The 22,768-nt window shown below is 41.0% G+C and overlaps 1 protein-coding gene across 6 annotated transcripts in view; it reads right to left on the reverse strand.

Annotated features, from left to right (window-relative positions):
• The window catches only part of ZNF638 (zinc finger protein 638), an 82,262-nt gene that overhangs the window by 16,228 nt on the left and 43,266 nt on the right, over positions 1 to 22,768 (reverse strand). For all 6 annotated transcript variants that reach the window (XM_075931067.1, XM_075931064.1, XM_075931066.1 and 3 more), the window contains 8 exons: positions 21,981 to 22,033; positions 19,787 to 19,918; positions 19,493 to 19,621; positions 18,936 to 18,977; positions 15,895 to 16,035; positions 13,763 to 13,888; positions 6,436 to 6,485; positions 442 to 1,873 (listed from right to left, as the gene is read on the reverse strand). In XM_075931067.1, coding sequence (XP_075787182.1) covers positions 442 to 1,873; positions 6,436 to 6,485; positions 13,763 to 13,888; positions 15,895 to 16,035; positions 18,936 to 18,977; positions 19,493 to 19,621; positions 19,787 to 19,918; positions 21,981 to 22,033 — 2,105 coding nt within the window. The remainder of the gene's footprint in view (positions 1 to 441; positions 1,874 to 6,435; positions 6,486 to 13,762; positions 13,889 to 15,894; positions 16,036 to 18,935; positions 18,978 to 19,492; positions 19,622 to 19,786; positions 19,919 to 21,980; positions 22,034 to 22,768) is intronic.

Genomic DNA, 22,768 nt, shown 5'->3' on the forward strand with positions numbered 1-22,768 from the left:
CCAGGCATATAGTCTCTAGTATCAAGTCATCAGTAATGTCTTGTTCAGCTATCTGTTCACCTTTCAGCCACCCGAGCCTGTGCAGGGTAAGCTAGGACTTGACAAAGGAAGCATCAGCTCACAAAAGGAGAGAAAACTTCTTTTCAATTCAGAACTATACCAAGAACATAAAGTTATGACACTCAGTACAGACCTGCTTACAGAAGTTATCTTCCCGCAATTTTATCCAAGTAACATTTTCAAACCAGTTACATACTTGAGTTGAACACAACAGGTGGCTTGCCATCCTGCTACTCCAACTTCTCTGTTGGCCCAAATCACTGCAACAGTTTACAGAAAAGGGGAAGGGGGATATAATCTGTCTCATATTCAACATCTGGGAGAAACATCAGAGTTAGTTACTGGTCAGTCACATTGAACCAGCCTTTCTTCCCTTCTCACCTTATTGCTGTTGTCGTCTTTCTTCATGCTGGATGATCTACTCTCTCTCTCTTGAGACTGCTTTGAACTACCCCTAGATTCCACTCTTGAGTCCTTGTCTTGCTGAGATGGACTCCTCCCACTTCCTCCCTTTACAACAACAGGACTCATGTCCAGTTTAGATTTGGTGCTATCTGGCAGACTTGATCTGCTGCCAGTAGCTCTCAGCTGCCCCACTTCTTTCGATGAAAGTTTCTTCTCAGTAGCAGATCGGCTTCTGGTTTCAGGTTTTGAGGAAGCTTTCTGCTCCTCTGTTTTAATTAGAGAAGTCTCATTTCTCCGCATCATAACTCTTGACTTTGATATATCAGGGATGGACACCACAGCCTTTAAGATTGTTTTACTAACAGACGTAGGTTCCTTGATGGACACAAATGTTGCAGCTGATGTACTTGCTTTGCTAGTTTCATCTATTTTAACTTGTCCTGGTCCTTTATTTTGATGAACCTTGATTGACGTTTTCTCATTCTTTTCATTTAGCACTTTTTTTTCAGTATTCTCTATGTCTGTTCCAATGTCGGCCACAGATTTTTCAGGTTTCTTCTCTACATCTGTCCCAACGTTGGCCACCGGCTTTTCAGATTTCTTCTCTCTGTCCATCCCAATGCTGGCGACAGGCTTCTCCAGTTTCTTCTCTATGGCTGTCCCTATCTTAGCCACGGACTTTTCCAATTTCTTCTCCAGGGCTGCCCCAACTTTGGCCACTGGCTTTTCTGGCTTCTCTAAGGACACCACGACATTGGCCACAGGTATTTCAAGTTTCGTTTCCACTGCATCACTAACAGCATTTTTTACAGAAATATCCAATTGGTTGCTTGGTTGTAGGTCATCAGCTGACAGCATTTCCACAGAAGCTGCAGCAGAATCAGATGGCACTGCTTCAGAAACAGCCTCTGCTGTTTCCACTCTTGCAGGTTTCACAGCAGAGTCTGATTGCACATCTTCTAGCTTGCCCACAATGGATAACTCTTCCGATGATCCACTGGCAGGAGCAGATAATTCTTCAAGTTTCACTTTAGTTTCTTTCTCTTCTACAGTTGGGAGAGCAGATGCCAATAATTCTATTTCAGAGTTATCTTTAACTACCTCTTCCTTCCGATGAATCTCTTCTGATTTAACTTGGGGTAATTCGTCATCATCTGGTTTGGTAGCAGAGCCAGTAATTGCAACTTCAGATTCCCCCTTGGAGGTTTCAACTTCCAACGGTTTTGTAGTAGAATCACATACCGTTCTTTCAGGATCCAACTCAGAGGCTTCTATCTGCACTGCTGAAGTCTCGGCTTTGACAGAGTTGGAAATGATTTCTTCCTTTGCCACACTAGGTTCTACTGGAGGATTAGCAGCTGCTGTTTGCACCACTCCTGATCCCTCTGGGTTTTTTTTCAAGTCAGAGCTAAATGTATTTAAAAAAAACAAAAGAAATCAAACTATGTTGAGAATTCCACAGTTATCAGTAACCTCTTGACGCCAATGGTTGGGATTTCCTGATGCATTAGTGGCTTAGCATTGGGAAATCTAGCCTATCAGCGTTAAAATGGTTAGAATATTGAGGCAAATATCTGATTAGCTTACAATTTGTGTGTAATCCACGCCACTACTGAAGACCTCTTATAATTCAAATTACATTACTTACTTGTAGTTCGATTTCTCTGAAGGTACTATACACTGCAGACGTGTTCTGTGACCTCAGAGCTGACAAGCAAGCTTAAATTTGGATCTCCTGATGTGGAACAGACTGTGTGTACATACACACAGAAAATGTAACCATCAGTTTTTCTATATAAAATTAGACTAAAAGTGGCAAATTGCTCAGCTCTCCAAGAGTGATGTTTGAAGAGAATATCCTCTACAATATCTATCCTACTCATAAATGATATATGATTCCTTTTCAACTGAAATGATCTTGGCTATAAATTGTGGAAAAGGCCACACACAGGCAAGGCCTCCTTTCTGCAATGTTGTATCTTATCTGTTTAAGCTTACTGTCAGCTCCTAAGATAAAAAAGCCCAGGATGACAAAGGTAAAGGATAGCACTTTTCAGAGAATGTCAGTTACAGGCAAGTACATTATTTTTCTCTGAAAGAAAGCATTGTCTACAGACATTCTTGTAAACCTCTGAAGCCGGAGAGGTCTAAACCACCTTTTTCGTAAGTCCTGAAAGTGGGCATCCTGAGATTATGTAAAACTAGATGGCAAAGTGCTAATAAATCAATCAATTCCGATGTTCTAGTTAGGTGATAAAATGTATGTAAGACAAGTCCAGAGAAGATAAACAGAAAACTGGTTAATAAGTGGATATGCATCAAGATGTGGAATCTCTACTGTGGTCTCTCAGATCCAAAGTATATACAAAAGTTTGCACAACTCTATGAAACTTCATTAAGGGATGCCATTCTGTTAATGCTTCTGGCATGCTGACATCAAGAAAGTCCAAAGCTGACTCAAATGGAATCGATCACTGAAGGCCCAGCTGTGATGTGGTAAGATAAGCAAGGCTACATTAAGACAACAGTAGCTTTAAAAAAAAAAAATCAGGAGTAAGTCTCCATCACCTTAGCACATCAAGATGCACACTTTAATGTGCTTTGAAAGCTTACTGTGCACCTCGCACCATCATCTTCATCTGCCACATATACTAAAGAGAGGAAGGGAGAGTGGGGCTAGCTCTTTTGCAGAAGGTCAAATACCACTATAAATTAAGCAGTTGTAACCTATGTTACATTTATGCATCAGAGAATTGGAAAAACACTTGCAGCAACAGTCGAGCAGCTTCCATCTGCGACAGGAGATCTGCTGCAGTCTTCCCCCGAAAGGTGGCAGGCTCATAACATTCCAATGTACAGCAGGAAAAATCTCGGAGGAATGGATCCTGCGCGTTTCTGAACAGCTTCTGCATGAAATTGTGGGAGTTTCCTCCCATGCCTTCACAGATACTGGAGACCTCATAAAAGAGTTAGAAACCCTGTCTCACTTGCCCATTCAAATAAAACTCTCCTTTCAAAAATGTGATTAGAATTTAATCATTTTAAGACAGTCACGTCCAAATATCAGTGGTTGGGAGGACAGTGTTCCAATTAGTTTTTGGCCAAACAAAACTAATCTGCTTCTCATGTCACAAACATTAAAACACGATCAGTCATGACAACAAAGACACTCTGGTATTTAACAACCTTGGAAAGACAGGTCTCTGAATACTAAAGACTCCTATATATTCCAAAAGCGAGATCCATTTCAAATACATTTCCCTTCAATTCAAGCATATAATAGCCCCCACACCATTTGCCTAGTGTTTGTAGATAGTAAAACTCATCAGGAGAACTTGACAGAGCATCACCAAACAAGGCAGTCCTGAAAGACTAGCTCTATTTAGGAAGCATGGAGATTGTGATCAAAGAAACTCCATCTCCTCTGCCAAACTGCACGCAGCTCAGCATTTGCAAGTGTGGAGAATCTCTCCACAGTTTCTCCCAGGAATGGAAAAAACAACAAGCTTACTAAATAGCAGCAAATAATGCAAGAACATACATTATTAGCATCTTCAACTGCTCGCTGTGAATGCAGCAAGTGCACACACACCGCAGCTGCAGAAAACTACTGAGATCAGTCTGAATCTTCAGAACTGTGAGACCTCTCTCGAAGAGAGAAGTTCCTCAGTGGTATCCAAAAAACATCAAGTGCATTAATCTGACAGTCAAACTGGATTTTCATAGCAATGGCTGATACATAGTTCTGCTTCCTTGCCCAGAATGTAAGGTCAATGATGAGAGAGGCAGGCACAAATATCAAGATGGCTGCAAATACTGGCTGCAAGGACTTGGAAGTCCTGCTCTGCTTTGGGAAAGAAGTGGTATATTGCTCTACCAGAAGGCTATTTGCATAAAGGGTAAAACCCACAAATATCTGCTGCTCCAGTCTTGCATCTTCATTTGGGTGAACACCCATCCCGTCAGAGCTATCCACTGAAGATAGCAATGGGATCAAAGAAAAGGTCAGCTCCAGCAACCCAAAAAAGGGCAGGCCTGTGCCATAAGGGATGCAAGGTGATAGAGGCAAATCCATCATTTTCCATTTTAATGTCAGATTAAGAGAGAGACTTCAGGTTGATCTTCAATTCTTCCGGAATCTTAACCTGGAAGAGGAAAAGTCTTGACTACATTTGCTGAAGGAAACCACCACCTTCATTATTAGAAACAGTCAGGTTATCCACACCAGTGGCTTACCACCCCGCCAGAAGGTCAGGTGAATGGCTTCACACCATTTCTTCATGCTGGATAATGATCAAATGTTAAAAAACATTCCAAGACTTCTTTAAGATTATCTTGACCATTCACAGGAATCAGGAATACCAGTCCCTTCTTATCTGCCCAAGTTAGCCCATCCCATTCCTCTCCCCAGTAAAATTCCACGGGGGAGGGAGGAAAGCATGACTGTAAAACAGTATTCTTCTCATATTATGATCTTATTTTCAGCTTCTTATATAGTGATTACATCTCAAAGGATAACAGGCCTGGTGAGAAAGGCTTACAAAGCTGAACATTAGGATCACTCCAACATGGAGACAGGTGCCTCCTAGGCTGAAAGGGAATCTATATAGGGTGAAGTTGATAATCAAAACTTTATTTTGTCCATTTGTTCACCAGCCACAGTACTACTTTGTGTAGTATCTGCAACTCATGTGGATAAGATGCATTTGTATTGTGCTAAATTGGTAAGGCAGCTTTATCTAGAACCCATCAATCTGGAATCAGTAAGGTTACCTGAACATATGTATTTGTGTAATTCAGAACCATTAGTCCAGAAGTAGATCATATGCTTCTGATTTCCTATGTGCTCTGAACACCACTCATGAGTTTACGATTGTCTTAACATTTTTGTTTTACATTCAAAGCTTGATATTATTTTCAAAAACGACATGTAAACCATGAGATAATCATTAAGAGCACAAAGGAGGAAGAAACCATGTTTTGAAAATACTACATCATTATTAGTTGTGTGACACATTACGTAAAACGTTTTATAAAAACACTATTATGGTACAGAATAATAGTGCACATTATAGTTTTTAGACCACTACTAATAAATCTCTCTCTCACACACACACATACACACACACTAATATGGAAAGTGGATCTGAGTCACAATAAACAGCTTAAAGACAAAAATTACCCTTTTCCCACCTAAAGGAAGTACTTGGTGTAATATTCTGTCATTTCAGATTAAAAGTATATGCAAAACATTGTTTTTTATTCTAGAAGCAATGAATAGTTATTCCATAATTAGATATTTTACAATCATTCGGGCATACAAGGTGCATTTAAAACAAAATTTCCACTAAGAATTACAAAGTAAGAATTTCCCTTTTCTGGATTCTGATGTTAAAGTCTCTAAAACAGTTTTCCATTATCTAGTCAGCGGCCTATATCAGACAAGTATGAAGTTTAGAAAACTGAACCACTGAAGTAAAATCCTCCTCTAATTTGTTTTAGCATCTGGAAAGAGACCTAGCAGATCTTATGCCTTGATAAATGACAACACTGAAAGACCAAATATAGGTATAACCAAATACAATTAGAGCTTTTTCAGCAACATGTTCTTCCACCATAACTTAAGCACATGGGTGAAATTCTGGACCAGTTTAAGTTAATGACAAAACTATTGACTTTAATAGGGCCAGGATTTCTTCACGCTTATTGAGACCCCAGACTCTCAAGCAAACTCACATTTTACAAACATCTCTATGCAAGTAAAGAAAGTAAATGTATTTTGATACACAGGACAAAGAACTGAAAAGGAAGTGGCAGTAGGTAACAGTTAGCACATCTCTAAATGATCCGATTGCAGTTTTTTGCCATGTATACATAACTTTTGAAAGAAATAAGTAGTAGACTAAATACATCACAGAAGGCCACTTTTTGAACAGTGAATACAAAAATTTAAATATTTGAAAGGCATACCTTCCTTTACTTGTTTCTTGGATTTTCAGCTCTTTTTTCATAACTTCAGCCTATAATATAAAACCACCAAGCATTAAACATCTATGAAATTGAGAAATGGCAGCACAAAAGAGTATATATGGTCAATACATCCAGTTAAAAGTAACAAAGAGTCCATTCATAACTTACACTTGAAATATGAAATACAGGGAATAAAATAATTCATTCTAAAAGGTCTTCTCATTACAGAACACATCATGGGTGTGTCTAGACTGGCAAGATTTTGCGCAAAAGCAGTCACTTTTGTGCAAAAACTTGCCAGCTGTCTACACTGGCCGCTTGAATTTGCGCAAGAGCACTGACTTTGTAATGTACAAAATCAGTGCTTCTTGCGCAAATACTTTCACGCTCCCACTCAGGGATAAGCCCTCTTGCACAAGAATACTTGCGCAAGAGGGCCAGTGTAGACAGGCACCTTAATTTTTTGCGCAAGAAAACCCGATGGCTAAAATGGCCATCAGCGCTTTCTTGCGCAAAATCGCGTCTATGCTGGACACAGATGCTTTTGCGCAAAAGCATCCGTGCCAATCTAGACACTCTTTTGCAGAAATACTTTTAACGGAAAAACGTTTCCATTAAAAGTATTTCCGCAAAATCATGCCAGTGCAGATGCAACCTATGTGTTTTAGTCTGATGTCTTATGGCTCTTTTTAACTGTGATGATTTTGAATAGATTTAGCATTTAGTTATGTTTGGAGGTGGGAAGTTTAAAACATTCTTCCCGGCCTTCAGAATCCCCAACAATGTAAAAGATGTATTGCTCTGATACAACTATTGTTGTCTAGCAGAGACAGATAAGAGGACATACATTAAAGTAGGTTCCAAATTCAACAAATGTCACAGCTGTACTAAGCTAAAGGTTTGACTCTGCCCTCCAAAATATACTGATGTAACACCTGTTTTTTATAGAATAATCAAACCATTTTATTTGCTTTATAAATTAAACTCACTTGTTAACATTTAAGGGCTAAGACGTCTGAAAACAAGCCATTGAACAATCCAAGTTTTCCAGCCGCTATAATTGGAAGTAAAGTTCCAACAACCTTTATGGAATGACAGGAACTTTGAAAGAGGTAGGGCTATGCTTTGGTGCAAAGTAGAAATACAGCGTACACTATAGTACATTAAAGAATATCACCTTTACAAAGAACTGCAGGTATACTCCCATGACAAAAACTGCTCTGGGACCCGTGTTCAGATCATATTATTTCAATATTATCACTTCTCTGCTATCTATACACCAACATACTTTCATTATAAAGAGCGCAGAAAGCCAGTTTGTATCCACTGCCACTGGCTCATACTTCAACATAAACAATTTTCTATTTTTTTTTATTTCTGTTTCCTTAGAATAAATGAAAAAGATAATGGGAGGTTGTTTAGAAAAAAATACATATGGGGAAATAGAGCTGAGAGGTGGCATTCGTGAGCTCTGCAGAATCTGGGTAACAAGATTGGTCACCATTGTAAAACTCAAAAAAGAGTGATGTACACAGAGGTAACTGGGATGGGAAGTTGCAAGGAACAAAGAGGAACTCATCTTCTCCTACTCTGGTGATCACTACTGGCACTTCCCTCTCCTACCCAGCTATGTATAAAAACTCAAAAGCACTGGAAAGTACACTACAAAGTGCTGATTTGACCATGGAGTGAAAATTAAGGCCCTATCCACATAGATTAGCACCAATATAAAACCAAATTTAGATTATGTAAAAAAAGACACTTTTACAACACCTAACAGAAATGTTTCTAAATGTTTTAAAAATATCAACAGAAACTGTGAAAGCTGTAAACAAGAGGAAACAGTTAAACTACTGAACTAAAAGTCTTAACATTTTAGGTATTATTAGAATCACAAGTAAGGAAGGTTTTTTTATATCAAATGGGTTTTAACGCGAATGTTCATAAAAGTATAGAAAAACAAGTAGTCCTGTAGCACCTGAGAGACTAACAAAAATATATACAGAACCCATAACCTTTTGTGAGCAAAACCTACTTCCTCATCTGCCCACAAAAGCTCATGATACTATATATTTGTTAGTCTCTCAGGGTATGTCTACACTTGCACCCCTAGCTCGGACAAGGGATGCAAAGGCAGGCATTAGAAATTGCTAATGAAGCGGGGATTTAAATATCCCACACTTCATTAGCAAGATCTCACTGGCGCGCTAGTTCGAATCACAGCTGACTCGAAAGTGAAAGTGCCCACCGGGACACATTAGTTCGAAACAAATGCCTTGGTTCGAACCAAGGGGTTTGGTTCGAATTAACGCATCCCGGTGAGCACTTCCGAGTCAGCTGTGATTCGAACTAGTGTGCCGGCGAGTTCTTGCTAATGAAGCGTGGGATATTTAAATCCCCGCTTCATTAGCAATTTCTAATGCCTGCCTTTGCATCCCTTGTCCGAACTAGGGTGCAAGTGTAGACATACCCTCAGGTGCTACAGGACTACCCTTTTTTTTTTTTTTAAGTTACAGACCAACACAGCTACCCCTCAAACCAGGGGTGGGCAATAATTAGTGCTAGGATGCAGAAGACGGTGTGAGGTCTGGGAGGGAGTTGTGACCTGGGGCAGTGGGGTGCAGGAGGGGCAGGGGTGCCAGAGGCAGATTCTGACTTGGAGGCAGTTACCTAAGCCAGAAGCCCTGCAGCACCCCCAGGGCAGGCTGGGCTCCTTGCCTGCTACAGCCCCAAATCGCTTTAAATGAGCTTGCTCCTTCCATCTGGCTCTCAGCTCCAGGAAGGGAAAAGTGGCTTGTGCTGCTCCCATCCCCCAGGCCAATCTCTCAACTCCAGCCAATAAAAGCTGAGAATTGGGCTAGGCACCTGGAGATCACACAAAGCCTCCCCCTCCCCGCAGAGCAAAGAGCCACATGGACTGTGCTTTAAACCGCAGCAGGTGCGTGCCCCACGATGGTCCCGACAGAGTGGTGCACAGGCCGGATCCGGTGGCTTGGCGGGCTGCAGCCCTGCCTCAGACATTTAAGTACAGTTGCTGCTAGCTGCATGCTGTTTCCATAAGGCTAGGATAGTATTATTACCACATCTTCTATGTCCACACTGATATGCCACCTTCATATGGACAGTACACATATTGGTGTGTATACATTAGAAAAAATAGCTTTCATATTACTACAACAGCCACCAAATGGTGAAATACCATCAGGACCTTGCTAGATTCTAGACATTTTTATCACTGTGTCAAACATGTAGGCTTAGTTATGATGATGATGTCATGTTGCTGGAGACTGTTGCTGCTATATGCTAATTTTTTCCCTTGTATCATCCAAAACACAGAGCAGGAAATAATACTGCTTTGGAAGTACAAAGGGCTGAAAGCGGGTCTTTGTTTGCACCGAGCGCTAATCTGGTTACACATGTACGGTAACAAAGCCATGCTGTCTATTGCTAAATAAGATATGGTCAATGGTTACAGAAAGCCCACTTGCATCTTACAGCATCTCTTTGAAAGGAATTCCCTTCATATCATTTGTTAATGTACAGTATTCATTTTTCACTGCCAATGGCAAGTTTATTTCTAGCATTTAGATAATCCTTAAAATGTTCTAAAGTGCTGTGAAGTCTGTTCATAAAAAAAACCCACTGTATATACTCCTCAGAAATGGTGCTAACTCAGTTCCCCTTTTCGTTACAATAGAATCAGTGTCATACAAGATAGGGATAGAAGCTACTTCTGGTGCCATCTAAACCAGTCCCCAAATCAAGCAGAAGATACAATATAAGGAAATTATTTACCCCTCATAACTGAAGTTCTCTGAGATATGCAGTCCCTATCTGTAGTCCACTATGGGTACAAACGCACTCTGTGCATCTGAGAAAATTCTTACAGGTCAAGAGATACCCAAGCGTTTGCCCCAGATTTAAAACAAAAACAACAAAACCCCCAAACCTTCTACCCAGATATGTAACAAAGTCGAGTCTGTTCCGCTATCAGTAAAAATGGCTCTCACCATTTTGGAAAAGGAGTACTCTAGTTCTGACACACCCATCCAAATATCAACCTGCAAGATGAAGAGCTTCCAGACTGGTGTGTTTGCCCCAACCATTTTCTTGATTCCAGAGGTCTGCAAAAGATGACTACTGGTGGGCAACCAGTCCGATACATGCAGGAGACATGGAAATCAGAACTGCCTGGGCGATCTGGGCACAATGAGAATGACCTGTGCTTTGCCCTTTTGAATTTTCCACAATGTTTGGTGAAGCAGGACAGAAGTGAAGGTATCAATCAATGGCTTGTCATGGGGAACAGGAAAGCATCTCTGCTCTGGAGAACTGGGCTTGAGCACCACTGGTACAGCACGTACTTGCGCTTCCTGTTTGTTTGGAAGGCAACTAGGATCTGGGCAGGGGTTCCCCACGGAGTGAAGGCTCTATCCATCACTTTGCCACTGACCCCAAGTGGTTATGAAATGGTTATGTGCCTGCTACAGCTGGCTGCTAGGAAATTCTGAGCTCCTAAGCAATACACTACATTTCTGTTAGTCTCTGAAGCTGCAGGACAATTCACTGTTTTTTTAAAAAATGTTCAATTACAGACTAACATGGCTACCCCTCTGAAACTGCCAAGAGGATAATCTGGTCCTTGATGCAGCAATTCAACGTACCAGGGAATAAAAGCCCAGGAACTTAGAATAGCTTTAAAAAATTGATCAGGAGGGCCTAGAAGTCAGAAATTCTAAATTGCAGGCTGGTGGAAATAAACAACTGTCTCCTTACAAGGCCCAAATGTTTGGCTTCTTTTATGAAACAGCGGCGAGGAGTCCTGTGGCACCTTATATGAAACAGTGACTCTTGGGTGCTATTGTCTGGGACTTTCTGTGGCTCCTTGGGTAGTGCAGGCATTCAGGACAGGCGAGAGAATAAGAACTCCGCACCCCGAGCCACGAAAAAAAATCAGTTTTTCTGCCCTGTTGGAGGTATGAACTCAGGTAGCTGGTATATGCTGTACCAGTTTTTGCTGGTCCTAGTATGGCCTTGTCAGTGTTAGTGCTACTTGCCTAGATTCCATAGACTAGAGAATGACTAGGAGCTTGTGTTGCATGTCCTAGACCACCTAGAAGATAATTTTGAGCTGTTCTGCCGCTCTCAGAAGTAGCTCTTTGAATGGCCTGTGGCTGCCCAGAGGAAACACTGAGGCTGGAGCAACCACCATGCTGGGCAAGGAAGATGATACGCTTACTAGTATACGTGGCACCAACAAATCCAGCTCATCTTCCATAAGCTCAGGAGGCTCTAGAAAGGGAAGGGTTCAAGATTCCCTCTTTTGGATATCACTGCCTCTGGGACCCGTATATACAGATCCCAGTAAGGCCAGTCGGAGGTTGTAAGTAGGTGGTGATGGCATTGGGTATCATCAGTTCCAAGGAGAGAGTCTCTGCTTGAGAAGACAAATCTGGTACAAGGAGACTCCAGATCCTCTGGCTGAACTCCTTCAGTGGAGCAGACCGTTTCATTGGTACACCCAACACACCAGGTGGTGAGAAGGTTGGGTCCAGTTCTAGTGGCAGTGCTGTCAGTACCAGTGCTGAGAAGCCACAGCTAGAGAATGAGTAAGAAGACAAGCTTCTCCCTGAGTCCATGACTTCTACTGGTATTAGACTCTCTCTAGAAAGGACTGGTCCAAGTAACAAGGAGAATGCGAATAGCGTCTGAAGCGATATAAGATACTAGAGCCTTAGAAGGCTGCATCCCATTACCTTGGACCACCAGGATCATTGAAAAGGAACTTTCAGTAATCAGTGGTTCCTTATGGGCCTGCTCTGCGGCTTTGTCTTAGTTAGTACAGTGGTCGGTGTCAATGGCAACGTGGGGGGTGGTACTGAATGAGCCTTGTACCTGTGCACCATCTGATCACAGCCAGGAATCTTAGGAGGACCCAAGTCCTAAAGTCCTGGGCACAGAGACTTGGCCTATCTGAACAAGAATCCCTTTTCTCAGGGATTTTAGAAGGCAAACTGCTTGTATACTTCTATGTGCTGTTATGTTAGTAAGGAGGCCCAGGTAGAAGATTTTTTGCTTTAGTTATTCCTGCTCATGAGTCAGACATGAAGATAAGAGGCACACTTTTTGATGGCGTAGGAGGCCTATGTACATGGGGTGGAGCTTCCTCAGTTTGGATCTGACTCTTTTGGCCAGAAGCGTCTGTTGGGACCATATCTATGGCCCAAAGTACCAAGGAGCTCAACATTTTTTTCCAAAATACTTAGAATCTGGCTATTCACCTGGATTGTCCAAAGCCTCATTCTGATTGGCCAGGTAGCCTAATACATTGTCACAGTCATGTCTGAACTCCCAACAGTGAGGGAGATAAATGTTAAATGTGAGGTGAGGGTAGGAGGAATGGAGAGAGGGGTAAATGTGAGGACCAAAAAAATCATCTTATGGAGACAGTGTGGAGAAGGGCAGCAGGAAGTGTGCAGTGGAGAGAGTGGGGAAGATTTGATTCTAAACTGATCCTCCTCTCTCCTAAACTGCCACGTTTTCACATGAGCTGTACTTTGTAGGACTTTCAATCACATTCAGGAATTTTCTCTTGCAAAAGATAAATTGGTATCTGTTCAATACTCCAACATTAGTAAAATAAAGTAACTTACAAGTGGCTGCTCTAGCCCACAAACTGATGCACAAACAACTGGTTTTGGGGGGGGGGGAGAGGTTGTGGGAGAGGGAGAGAAAAGGAGGCTTAAATACTTTCAAAACCACAAGAAAAAGGTGCTGCTAACCATTTTTCTATTAATGCTCCTTTTAACCCGTTGATAGAAACTGCTTTTAAATAGGAGGAAGAGATTCCATAAACACTCACAAAATTAACTTTAAAAGATATTACAAGAAAATACATGAGCAAATTAAGCAGCAATGCTGTGATCTCAATATGCTATTTTAGGGTGCACAAGTCCCCATCCCCCCCACACACTGGGAGCGGAGGGATTGCCAATATACAGGCTGCTCCGGTGGAAGGGATAAAGGGCACCCTGAAGTTGAGGTGGCGGGGCGGGTTCTGGCGTGGCCTAGGGGATAGGGCGCTCGCCTGGGGAGGGCAGGGTGGTGGGCTCAAGTCCCGCCCACTCAGGGAGAGGAGGGATAAGGCACACCCTGAAGGTAAGGTGGTGGGGTGGGCTCTGGCATAGGTTGTTGAAATACTTCTCTAGTAGGCACTCAAACTTTGGTTTGAGTCTCAATGTACATGAGGTTCATGACTACAAAAGCATTTGTGTTCAGCAAAAACAAACAAAAAAAAGTTGCCTTACCAAAAATAGAACTGCCTTACCTCTGCAGGTTCAATCCTTGGTGACAGCATACAAGTCAGTGTATTTTCACCCATGTTGTATGGGTACTGTTTTAGGAAGCAGCACATTGATTTAGCTGAGTCAGGACTATCTAGCTGAAGAATTGCCTTTAAAAATGTAAAAAATGGGCACAAAGATTTATTTTTTTTCTATTTGAAAACCTAATTAATAAATAAATAAAGACACTACAGTGCTAAGTAATAACTACTGCTTAGGTTTGCTTTCCTTAGTTGAGAGCACCAACACAAGTTTACTGAAGAGATATAGCTATTGCATCTGGCTTAGTTCCTCTTTCAACTTAAATTACCGTAAAACCACAAGGTTGGGGGCAGGAGGGGTGTAATATCTTTCATTAGAGCAACCTCTGTTGATGAAAGAGAAGCTTTTGAGCTACACACACCTCTTTAGATGTGAGAAAGCTACTCAGTATCACAGCTAACTACAACATGGAACAAACTGCTCAGCAAAGTAGCCAACACATTCTAAAAGACCATTCAAGGTGAAATGGATCATTAACACCTCTGCAAACATGGGACAAAAAAGTGGGTTACAAAGCAGTTGTAATAATGAATCCAGTGCTTTAAGACCATTCCTCCAAAGGACAGCATTACTTCAGGCTTCAGATATTTACACAACAATGGATACCCTTCCAATATCTACCCCAAAGACATTGTCAAACCCGGATGATCCATTTACTCCTCATCCATAATTTTACATTCGCTTTGTCCAAACCATGGGAACAACCACAGGTATTCTTCATATATGCAGTGTTGTTGTAGTTGTGTTAGGGCCCTCAGGATGTTAACTAATGTGAATTTGTGTAAATGTGTAACTGCTGGATTTTGCAGCGATTACAAGTTTACACGTGGGGGGCAGGAGGGATCCAGTGCCAGCTTTAGAGTTGGCACCCCATGAGCACTGGCTCCCACCTATCCCTCCCCTACCCCGCCCCCCCACACTGTCTCTAACAAAGAGGCAGCAGGGGGAGAAGGGGCAGGCAGCTCCATGCAGCCAGCTCCCGCCTCGGATACAGAGGCAGTGGAAGGGGGAGAGGAGCTTTGCAGGAACTGAGCCAGTACACACAGGGAGCCACCTTGAAAGCTCGAATCCCATGTATACCAGCTCCCACCCCCTATGCTGTTGCTTCTTTATCAGAGGCAATAGCACCAGGGCGGGGCAGGACTCCACAGGATCAGGTGCTCATGGAGAGACAGCTTTTAAACTGACTCCCTTCAAGCACCAGCTCCCACCTGCCTCTCTGCCCCCCCCCCATGCTGCACTACAGCCCTTGTAAGAGGTGAATTTAAAAATACTATTTCTTTTGGTTTTTACAGTGCACATATTTGTAAAAAAATATAAAATGAGCATTGTACATTTTGTACTGTGTTGTGATTGAAATCGATGTCTGAAAATGCAGAAAACATCCAAAATATTTCAATACACCATATTCTATTATTGTTTAACAGCACAATTGTTAATGCTATTTTTCAATTGCATGATTAATCACCTGTCAACCGTAATTAAACCAAAAAGACTTAAAAGATGTTTCACACTACTGATTAGAGCAATAATTGTTTTAATAAATTTAAAAGTTAAAATGTAAAATTATATATACAAATACAATACACAAAATAAAATATTTTGATTTTTATATTTTACAAGTTTTTGTTCAGAAAAATCAAAGTGAGTCTGAACAAGTCTTCAGAATTTTAATTGTGGAAGATTCCAATAAATCCACCTTTAGTTCTGAAACAGAAGAAAAGTTGTTCCAAAATTCTGAAATTTTCCTTTGGAATGGGAAGTTTTTGTTTCTACCAGTTGTACTTCAATTTCCCATCTTCAAAAGTACATATTTAGTGCCTGTCTTTCTTGACAATTCAATTCCATCTGAAACTATTCCTGATGTACCCTGAGTGGTTAGCAATAATGCAGCACTCCCTTTGTCCATGACACAAGATGCACTGGTTCCTAATAGCAATGGGCAGAATCAAGGACCCAACTTTTAACCTTCAATCTCTTGAATAGCAGATATGTTGCTACTGAGAGGTCATCAGATCCGATCATATATTTTTTATACGAAGGGCCTCACACACCAAGATTAAAATATACTTACCTTCTTTTTATTCTTCAACACGACATAGTGATCCACTTTACCAAATCGAAGTCCCACACAAACTACTTCAAGTTCTGTGTATCCTTCATCTGGTAAGTTACCAAGATGCACAAACTGATTATATAAAGTTTCTGTATTTACCTACAAGAAAAGCATAAAGATGGAAATTCAAAATGTTGAATTGAACGGGCAAATGCAGAAAAATTACTGTGAAAATTCTGTCATACCTGAAAAGAAAAAAAACAAAAACACATATATTCTTTTACTCAAGAGTTCAAATTATCAGATCCAACTTAGAAATATTCAGTAAACCTCAATGTGACTTCTACAACAGTGCTCCAAAAAAAACCTCCTTCCTCCTTTAACTGCTCATATTTTCACAATTTTAACTTTTTATAATGTGGCCTTGTATACCAAAGAAAGAAAGAAAGACTCACTCCTTTAGAAAAAGAAAAACACACTTAGAGCCTGTCACCTTAACCTTGGCTAGACAGGGATTTTATTTCTTGGACAAATAAGTTTGTCTTCTGGTACTTTAGTCTTTGATTCAGTCTCCTTCAACAGTTAAATGTGAACTTAACCTGAAGTCTGAGTTCCAACCAGTTTAAACCAAATTTTCTCCTTCTCAAGGTTTATGCCTAAAGACTGACAAGAGCTCTTTGACATAGGAAATTATTTTAGAAGTTTGCCTATAATAAAGCAAAATAAAGGGTTCCTCTTGTTCAAAGATTAATATAAAACAAATAGGGAGCTTAACATTTGCTAAAGAAGGGAAGGTGGATCCAACTATGATTAGGATGCTCAAAGGAGTTGTCAGCTTTCCATATGAAGTCACGATTATGACAGCTGCACAGGATTTAGTAGATTACTGTGATGAAATGGGAATTATCTAATATTTTCTGAATTCTGCGTGTACCTCAGTTTCCCCTTTCCTGGGTGGGGGGAGGGGAGAAGAGGAGGAGCAGGTAGGATTAAGTTTGTTCTGAAGGTTGAGTAAGCGACATAGGTTTGTGGGGATCATCTCCCATCCTGGGTGGAATGAAGAGCCATTAAAGAACCTACATCAACAAGATGGCTGGAGAGAAAATGGAAGAGCCAAAGACCATGGATTTTCACCACCTTTCAACAGGGAAGCGGAGCAGAAATCCCAGCTCAAAAACAAGGACAGAGATACAAAGTGGGGATTTAAAAGTTGGCTTCTAAAAGAGGTTTGGAGCGCTCTCTCACTTAGGAACTGATAAGGAATTCAAAAAAGATAAGAGACCAATCCTGAAAATGAAGCTCACAACAACATGTTCTCTAGGCTGACCAAAATGGACTATACTTAAACTTTCATTTATCCATGCTAACTTTAAGGACATCTTATTCTGAACATAAGAACGGCCACACTGAGTCAGACCAATGGTCCATCTAGTCCAATGTCCTGTCTTCTGACAGTGGCCAATGCCAGATGCCCCAGAAGGAGTGAACAGAATAGGGAATCATCACATGATCTATCCCGTCACCCATTTCCAGCTGCTGACAAACAGAGGCTAGGGACACCATCCCTGCCCATCCTGGCTAATAAGTATTGATGGACCTAACCTCCATGAATGTATCTAGCTCTCTTTTGAACCGTATTAACATCCTGGTCTTCACAACATCCTCTGGCAAGGAGTTCCATAGGTTGACTGCGTGCTCTGTGAAGAAAACTTTCTTTTGTTTGTTTTAAACCTGCTATCCATTGATTTCATTTGGTGACCCCTAGTTGTTATGTTATAGGAGCAAGTAAATAACTTTTCCTTGTTCACTATTTCTACAACAGTCGTGATTTTATAGACCTCTCTCATATCCCCTGCTTAGTCTCCTCTTTTGAGTTTAGGAAAGTCCCAGTCTTTTTAATCTCTCTTCATATGGGACCCATTCCAAACCCCTAGTCATCTTTGTTCCCCTTTTCTGAACCTTTTCCAAAGCCGAGATTTCTTTTTGGAGATGAGGCAACCACAGCTGTATGCAGTATTCAAGATGTAGGAATACCATGGATTTATATAGAGGCAATAAATCTTGTCTTACTCTCTAATCCTTTTTTAATGATTCCTAACATTGTTTGCTTTTTTGACTGCCGCTGCACACTGAGTGGATGTTTTCAGAGAACTATCCACAATGACTCCAAGATCTCTAGTCCCCATTATTTGGTATATAGAGTTGGGATTATTTTTTCCAATGTGCATTACTTTACATTTATCAACATTACATTTCATTTGCCATTTTGTTGCCCAATCACTTAGTTTTGTGAGATCTGCCTTCCAGTTGACTAATAACCCTAATGTTTTGAAAGCCCTGTACGAGGGCCACTGTAAATACAAGTCTCTTTGAAGAATCAATGTCAATTGGACTCACTGAGCTACAATGACACGCAGTTAAGAGAGCTGAGGGAAGGCATGTGTGAGGAGAGAATGAACAGGAGGATCTCCCAGAACTCCTATTAAACATTTATCACTGGCACCCATTCACAATGTGTATCTAAATAAAGTTATGCTTGTTCAGTCCACTTCATGCTGTTTTCTATGAGCTCTCCTACTGATTAGACCTCTAATTAAACAAAAAGCACAGTACAGCTTGGACCTCCCATGGTCCAGCACCATCAGAATCTGACTGGTCCCAGATGAGGGATTTTGCCATAACCGGGGAGGTCATTTCTGGCACTCCTGCTGCCAGCCTCATCCCCTGCTCTGCCGCCCCACCAGGCTTCCTGGCTCCCCCTGCAACACAGCTGAGCCATGCACCGGGCTCCCCGGGTCCCTCATGCATCAAGCTGAGACTCTCTGATCCTGGAACATCCGTGGTCAGACCAGAGAAGCCCAGTTCATAGATACTTTTTCATACTACAGGTTGCACCTCTCTCTCATGTTTTACTTTTTATTTAATGAAATTTAATGTTTACACAACATTTAATTAATTTTATAGCACTTTGTGTAGCAAATAGATTACCAAACTATAAAAATATAAAAATTAGCAGATGGCTAAATTACTGACCAATTTTTTTAAATTATCCTACTTACCTTCAAGTTGGCATTTTTAATCATAGCAGTAAATATAGCTTCCTGAAAAGAAGAGAGCATACATTATAGTTCTGAAATTAGATGGTTGGTACGGTTGCATGTAATTGGAAGGCACAGCATTTCATTGCTACCACCAACAACATATCAAAACAGAACCTGAAAATTTAAGATTGATGTGACAATCTTTCCCAAATTTAAGTACTTGATACAGCAAACCTCTCTCAACACTACCTTCATTATAACTGTCACATTCGCTTTGCCAAACAAAAATTCTGTCTAGACCATATTTGCTAAAATACTTGGTAATGAAAAAACCAGTAGAAAAGAAGAACTGAGTTTTACAATAAGTATAACTCCTTGGGTGTACCCTATGATGTGCGCGCCTTGGAGAGAAAGGAGGCAGGGCTTGCGATAAACAGTAACTTGAAATAGCAGGGATCTAATGGATATTAAGTAAAGAAGCAGTCTAGCCTAGCAGGGGGGAATACACAAATGGATGCTGAGTAACTGCAACCATCTTAAAAAGAAAAAAAATGCTTCATATTTCATATGCTTACCTCATCTTTTACACTCTTGTATTCTGGTGCCATACTAATGCAGAGCTGATTTCCATCCACTGACATAGGGAAGCAAGTATAAAATTTAACCATGGAATCTGCAGATTTTTGAGTTATTTCCAGATATGCCTTTTAAACAAAAAAAGAAGTCTAAATGATCTTACAAAGCACAGAATTACTGTATGCCGTTATAAGTTAGTTTAACATCTGAACTTGCTATACATTTCTTTTAGAGCTTCTTTACGTGATGACAGAGTACCAGAAAACATTTTTTCTAAATACCAATTGGAATACCTTTTTATGAGAAGACAAAATTAAAACATCTTTCAGTCCTCCAAATGGCTTTGTTAGGTTGGAAACTTCCTCAACAGAATATCCTTTATCTGGTAAGTTTGAAATAACAACAACACAGATGTCATCCAGTTCCTGCAAACAAAGAAAGGTAGGTATTTTCACTAATCCACACTACTGCTCTAAATTAAAATAGTCAGTCAAGCCTTTCTGTATTTAAATTTCATTGTTTCTCTTAAAAGTGCATGTATTATTCTCAGATAACATCAAACTGGAGTAAAGGTTGAATACATAACAGAAATTTAAGAATAAAATTAATGATCCTGTAATTCTCTCAAAAGCCACACATTGTAAACCCAGAAAACTCAATTAAGGTTAAACTTAAAATAAAATTCAAAAAAGTTATGATATGGAAACAGAGCACCCAAATCATCTTTAATTTAGAAATGCTTTGATGCACTGTAATGACCATAATTACTACATAGTAAGGTCTGCAGTCACAGATTAGATTAAATCAACTTCTGAATATACTCTGGGTTTTTCCTGAATTTCCTGGGTTTGTAATGCTCGTTTCTCTAATCATTACAGGAATGCTGTAATGATTTATGAACGTCATCCTTGCTTTTTCTTAACGTGGTGAGATGATACTTCTAATGATTATGAAATTACGTAGCACTGACCTCAAGTCTTTATTATTTCTATTGTTTACCTTTGCACCCAAATGCACCAGGGTACACTGGCTGCTTTGTGTCTCTCTGGAACAGCACAAAAAAGCCAGTGTATTATCTGTTTCCCCCAGCTCCAGACCTCCACACATGCATACACAAATCTCTTTTCTTTTGCCTCCTTCCTATCATTGCTCTTGCACACCATCCCGCGATAGCCTTTTTTGCATAGAGCAGATATGGGCAATGAGTAGTTTTTAAAAAGAAATGTTTAACATTAATAGTCTTTTTTGCTATCTTTCATCACAAACTTTCTCCTTCAGAATGAGTCAATGAACAACATTCTTCTACTGATTTAACTTTCTCGTCCAACACTGATGGCTGCGGAACCAAAGAATTTGCCAGACCGCAGCATTAGCAACATTTCCCCTGCTTATTGGACTCTTAGGGTACGTCTAAACTACATGCCTCCGTCGACGGAGGCATGTAGATTAGACAGATCGGCAGAGGGAAATGAAGCCGCGATTAAAATAATCGCGGCTTCATTTAAATTTAAATGGCTGCCCCGCTCTGCCGATCAGCTGTCTCTCAGCATATTGGGGCAGTCTGGATGCGCCGCGTCGACAAAGAAGCCTTTCTTGATCGGCACAGGTATGCCTCGTGAAACCCTAGGTCACATGCCCGCCGCCTGTGGCCCCAAAACGCTGTCCGGGACTCGCCTTACTCCTACGCACACAACGGCTTGGGCATCCACCTTGCTCCCCATGGCTACAGTTACCAGGTAGTCTAAAAAAATCCCGGACATACTTGATTTGGGGGGTAAGAGGGGGAGGGACCAGCCAGGAGGAGAGCACAGCTGGCTGGGAGGAGGAGGGGGAGATGCCAAGCTGGTCAGGGCAGCGGGGCTGGTCAGGGGAGAAGCGGCTGGCGGGAAGCAGAGTTGGGGGGGAGGGGGAAGTGGGGCTGGGCAGGGGAGATCGGGAGAGGGGCGGTGGTGGGAGGGGAGCTGGGGCAGTAGGGCTGGCCAAGGGAGATCAGGGAAGGGGCAGCCAGTGGGAAGCAGAGCTGGGGGTGGGGGCCAGCGGGGCTGGGCAGGGGAGATCGGGTGAAGGGCGGTGAATTGGGGGGGGGGGGGGGAGTGGATGCCTTGAGCAATAAGGATGAAGGGGGAGTTCATCCTTTTGAGAACAAGAGGGGCAGGGAAAGAGTTGGAGGGAAAAAGTGGACTGTAGAATGAAAAGTTGGGAGACTCGTTATTCTATAACCTAGACACGTATCAAGAAAGACCAGGAACATAACAATGTAAAAATTAAACTCTCATTTGCATACGCGCCTCTCTTTTAGGGACCCCCCAATTCTGGGGAAAGATTATGTTGACTCTACAGCTTCATTGCTGTCCCTCTATATATTATGCATATAAATGGAAGGCCTGAAATTCTGATGTCTACACGAGTATCTTGGACCAACATTGAATTCATACTTGAGAAACATTTACAGATTAAAGTAATTTTGCTTTGAATATTTAATCAGACCTTGCTTGCTGGCTCAGTCGGTTCTTCGCTCTTTGTAACCTCTGCAGTAGTTTCTGAAAAAAAAGTAGGAGGGTCCCACTTAGCTTAGTATGCCTTTAAACATTATACAAGTATTTATCTATCCAGGGAATGCCTATATAATCTCTCAAAGTATTCACATGCAAATGTTCACTTTCTAAACTGTGCCATTTTAAAAGATTTGCTGTTTCAATCTTCTAAATACAAATTTCAAAGTGATAGAAAATATTGGATTATGTCTTCATTTACTGGACATGGATAAAATTACACTGGTGGTAACAACTAGAACTATAAACCCAATTTATTCAGAAATAATAGTTTTTAACAGCACTTTGCACTTGAAAAAAGTGCCCAGAAAAATGCAGACAGAGCAACATTATAACATACAAGGAAGTGGCCCCAAACACAACGTTGTGAAAAACCACCAAATCTGTGGGGCAGGCATAATAAAAGGGGGCTCATCTATATTGCAAAAATACCTGTCTTCTTGTAACTAGTTTAGCAACCATGAGACACCATCAGTAGCTGGCAAGGGCAAAACACTATTAGGCACACAGTAACCAAGAATTGATGTTTTGTGTGAATGAACCCTACTGAGAACCAAGCATGCCAGAAACTGATTAGAACACTAATTACAAGAAATAGTGTAACAAAGGCCTATTTTAGTTAATTTTACATAAGTAAACTGAGGCACCAAAATTAAATGAGTTGATGGGAGAGGTGGGAATAAGCTTAGTAATGTTAGATGTGGTAACCTAGACTTTAGTAAA

Source organism: Pelodiscus sinensis, chromosome 5 (assembly GCF_049634645.1).
Source record: "Pelodiscus sinensis isolate JC-2024 chromosome 5, ASM4963464v1, whole genome shotgun sequence".
Taxonomy (NCBI): domain Eukaryota; kingdom Metazoa; phylum Chordata; order Testudines; family Trionychidae; genus Pelodiscus; species Pelodiscus sinensis.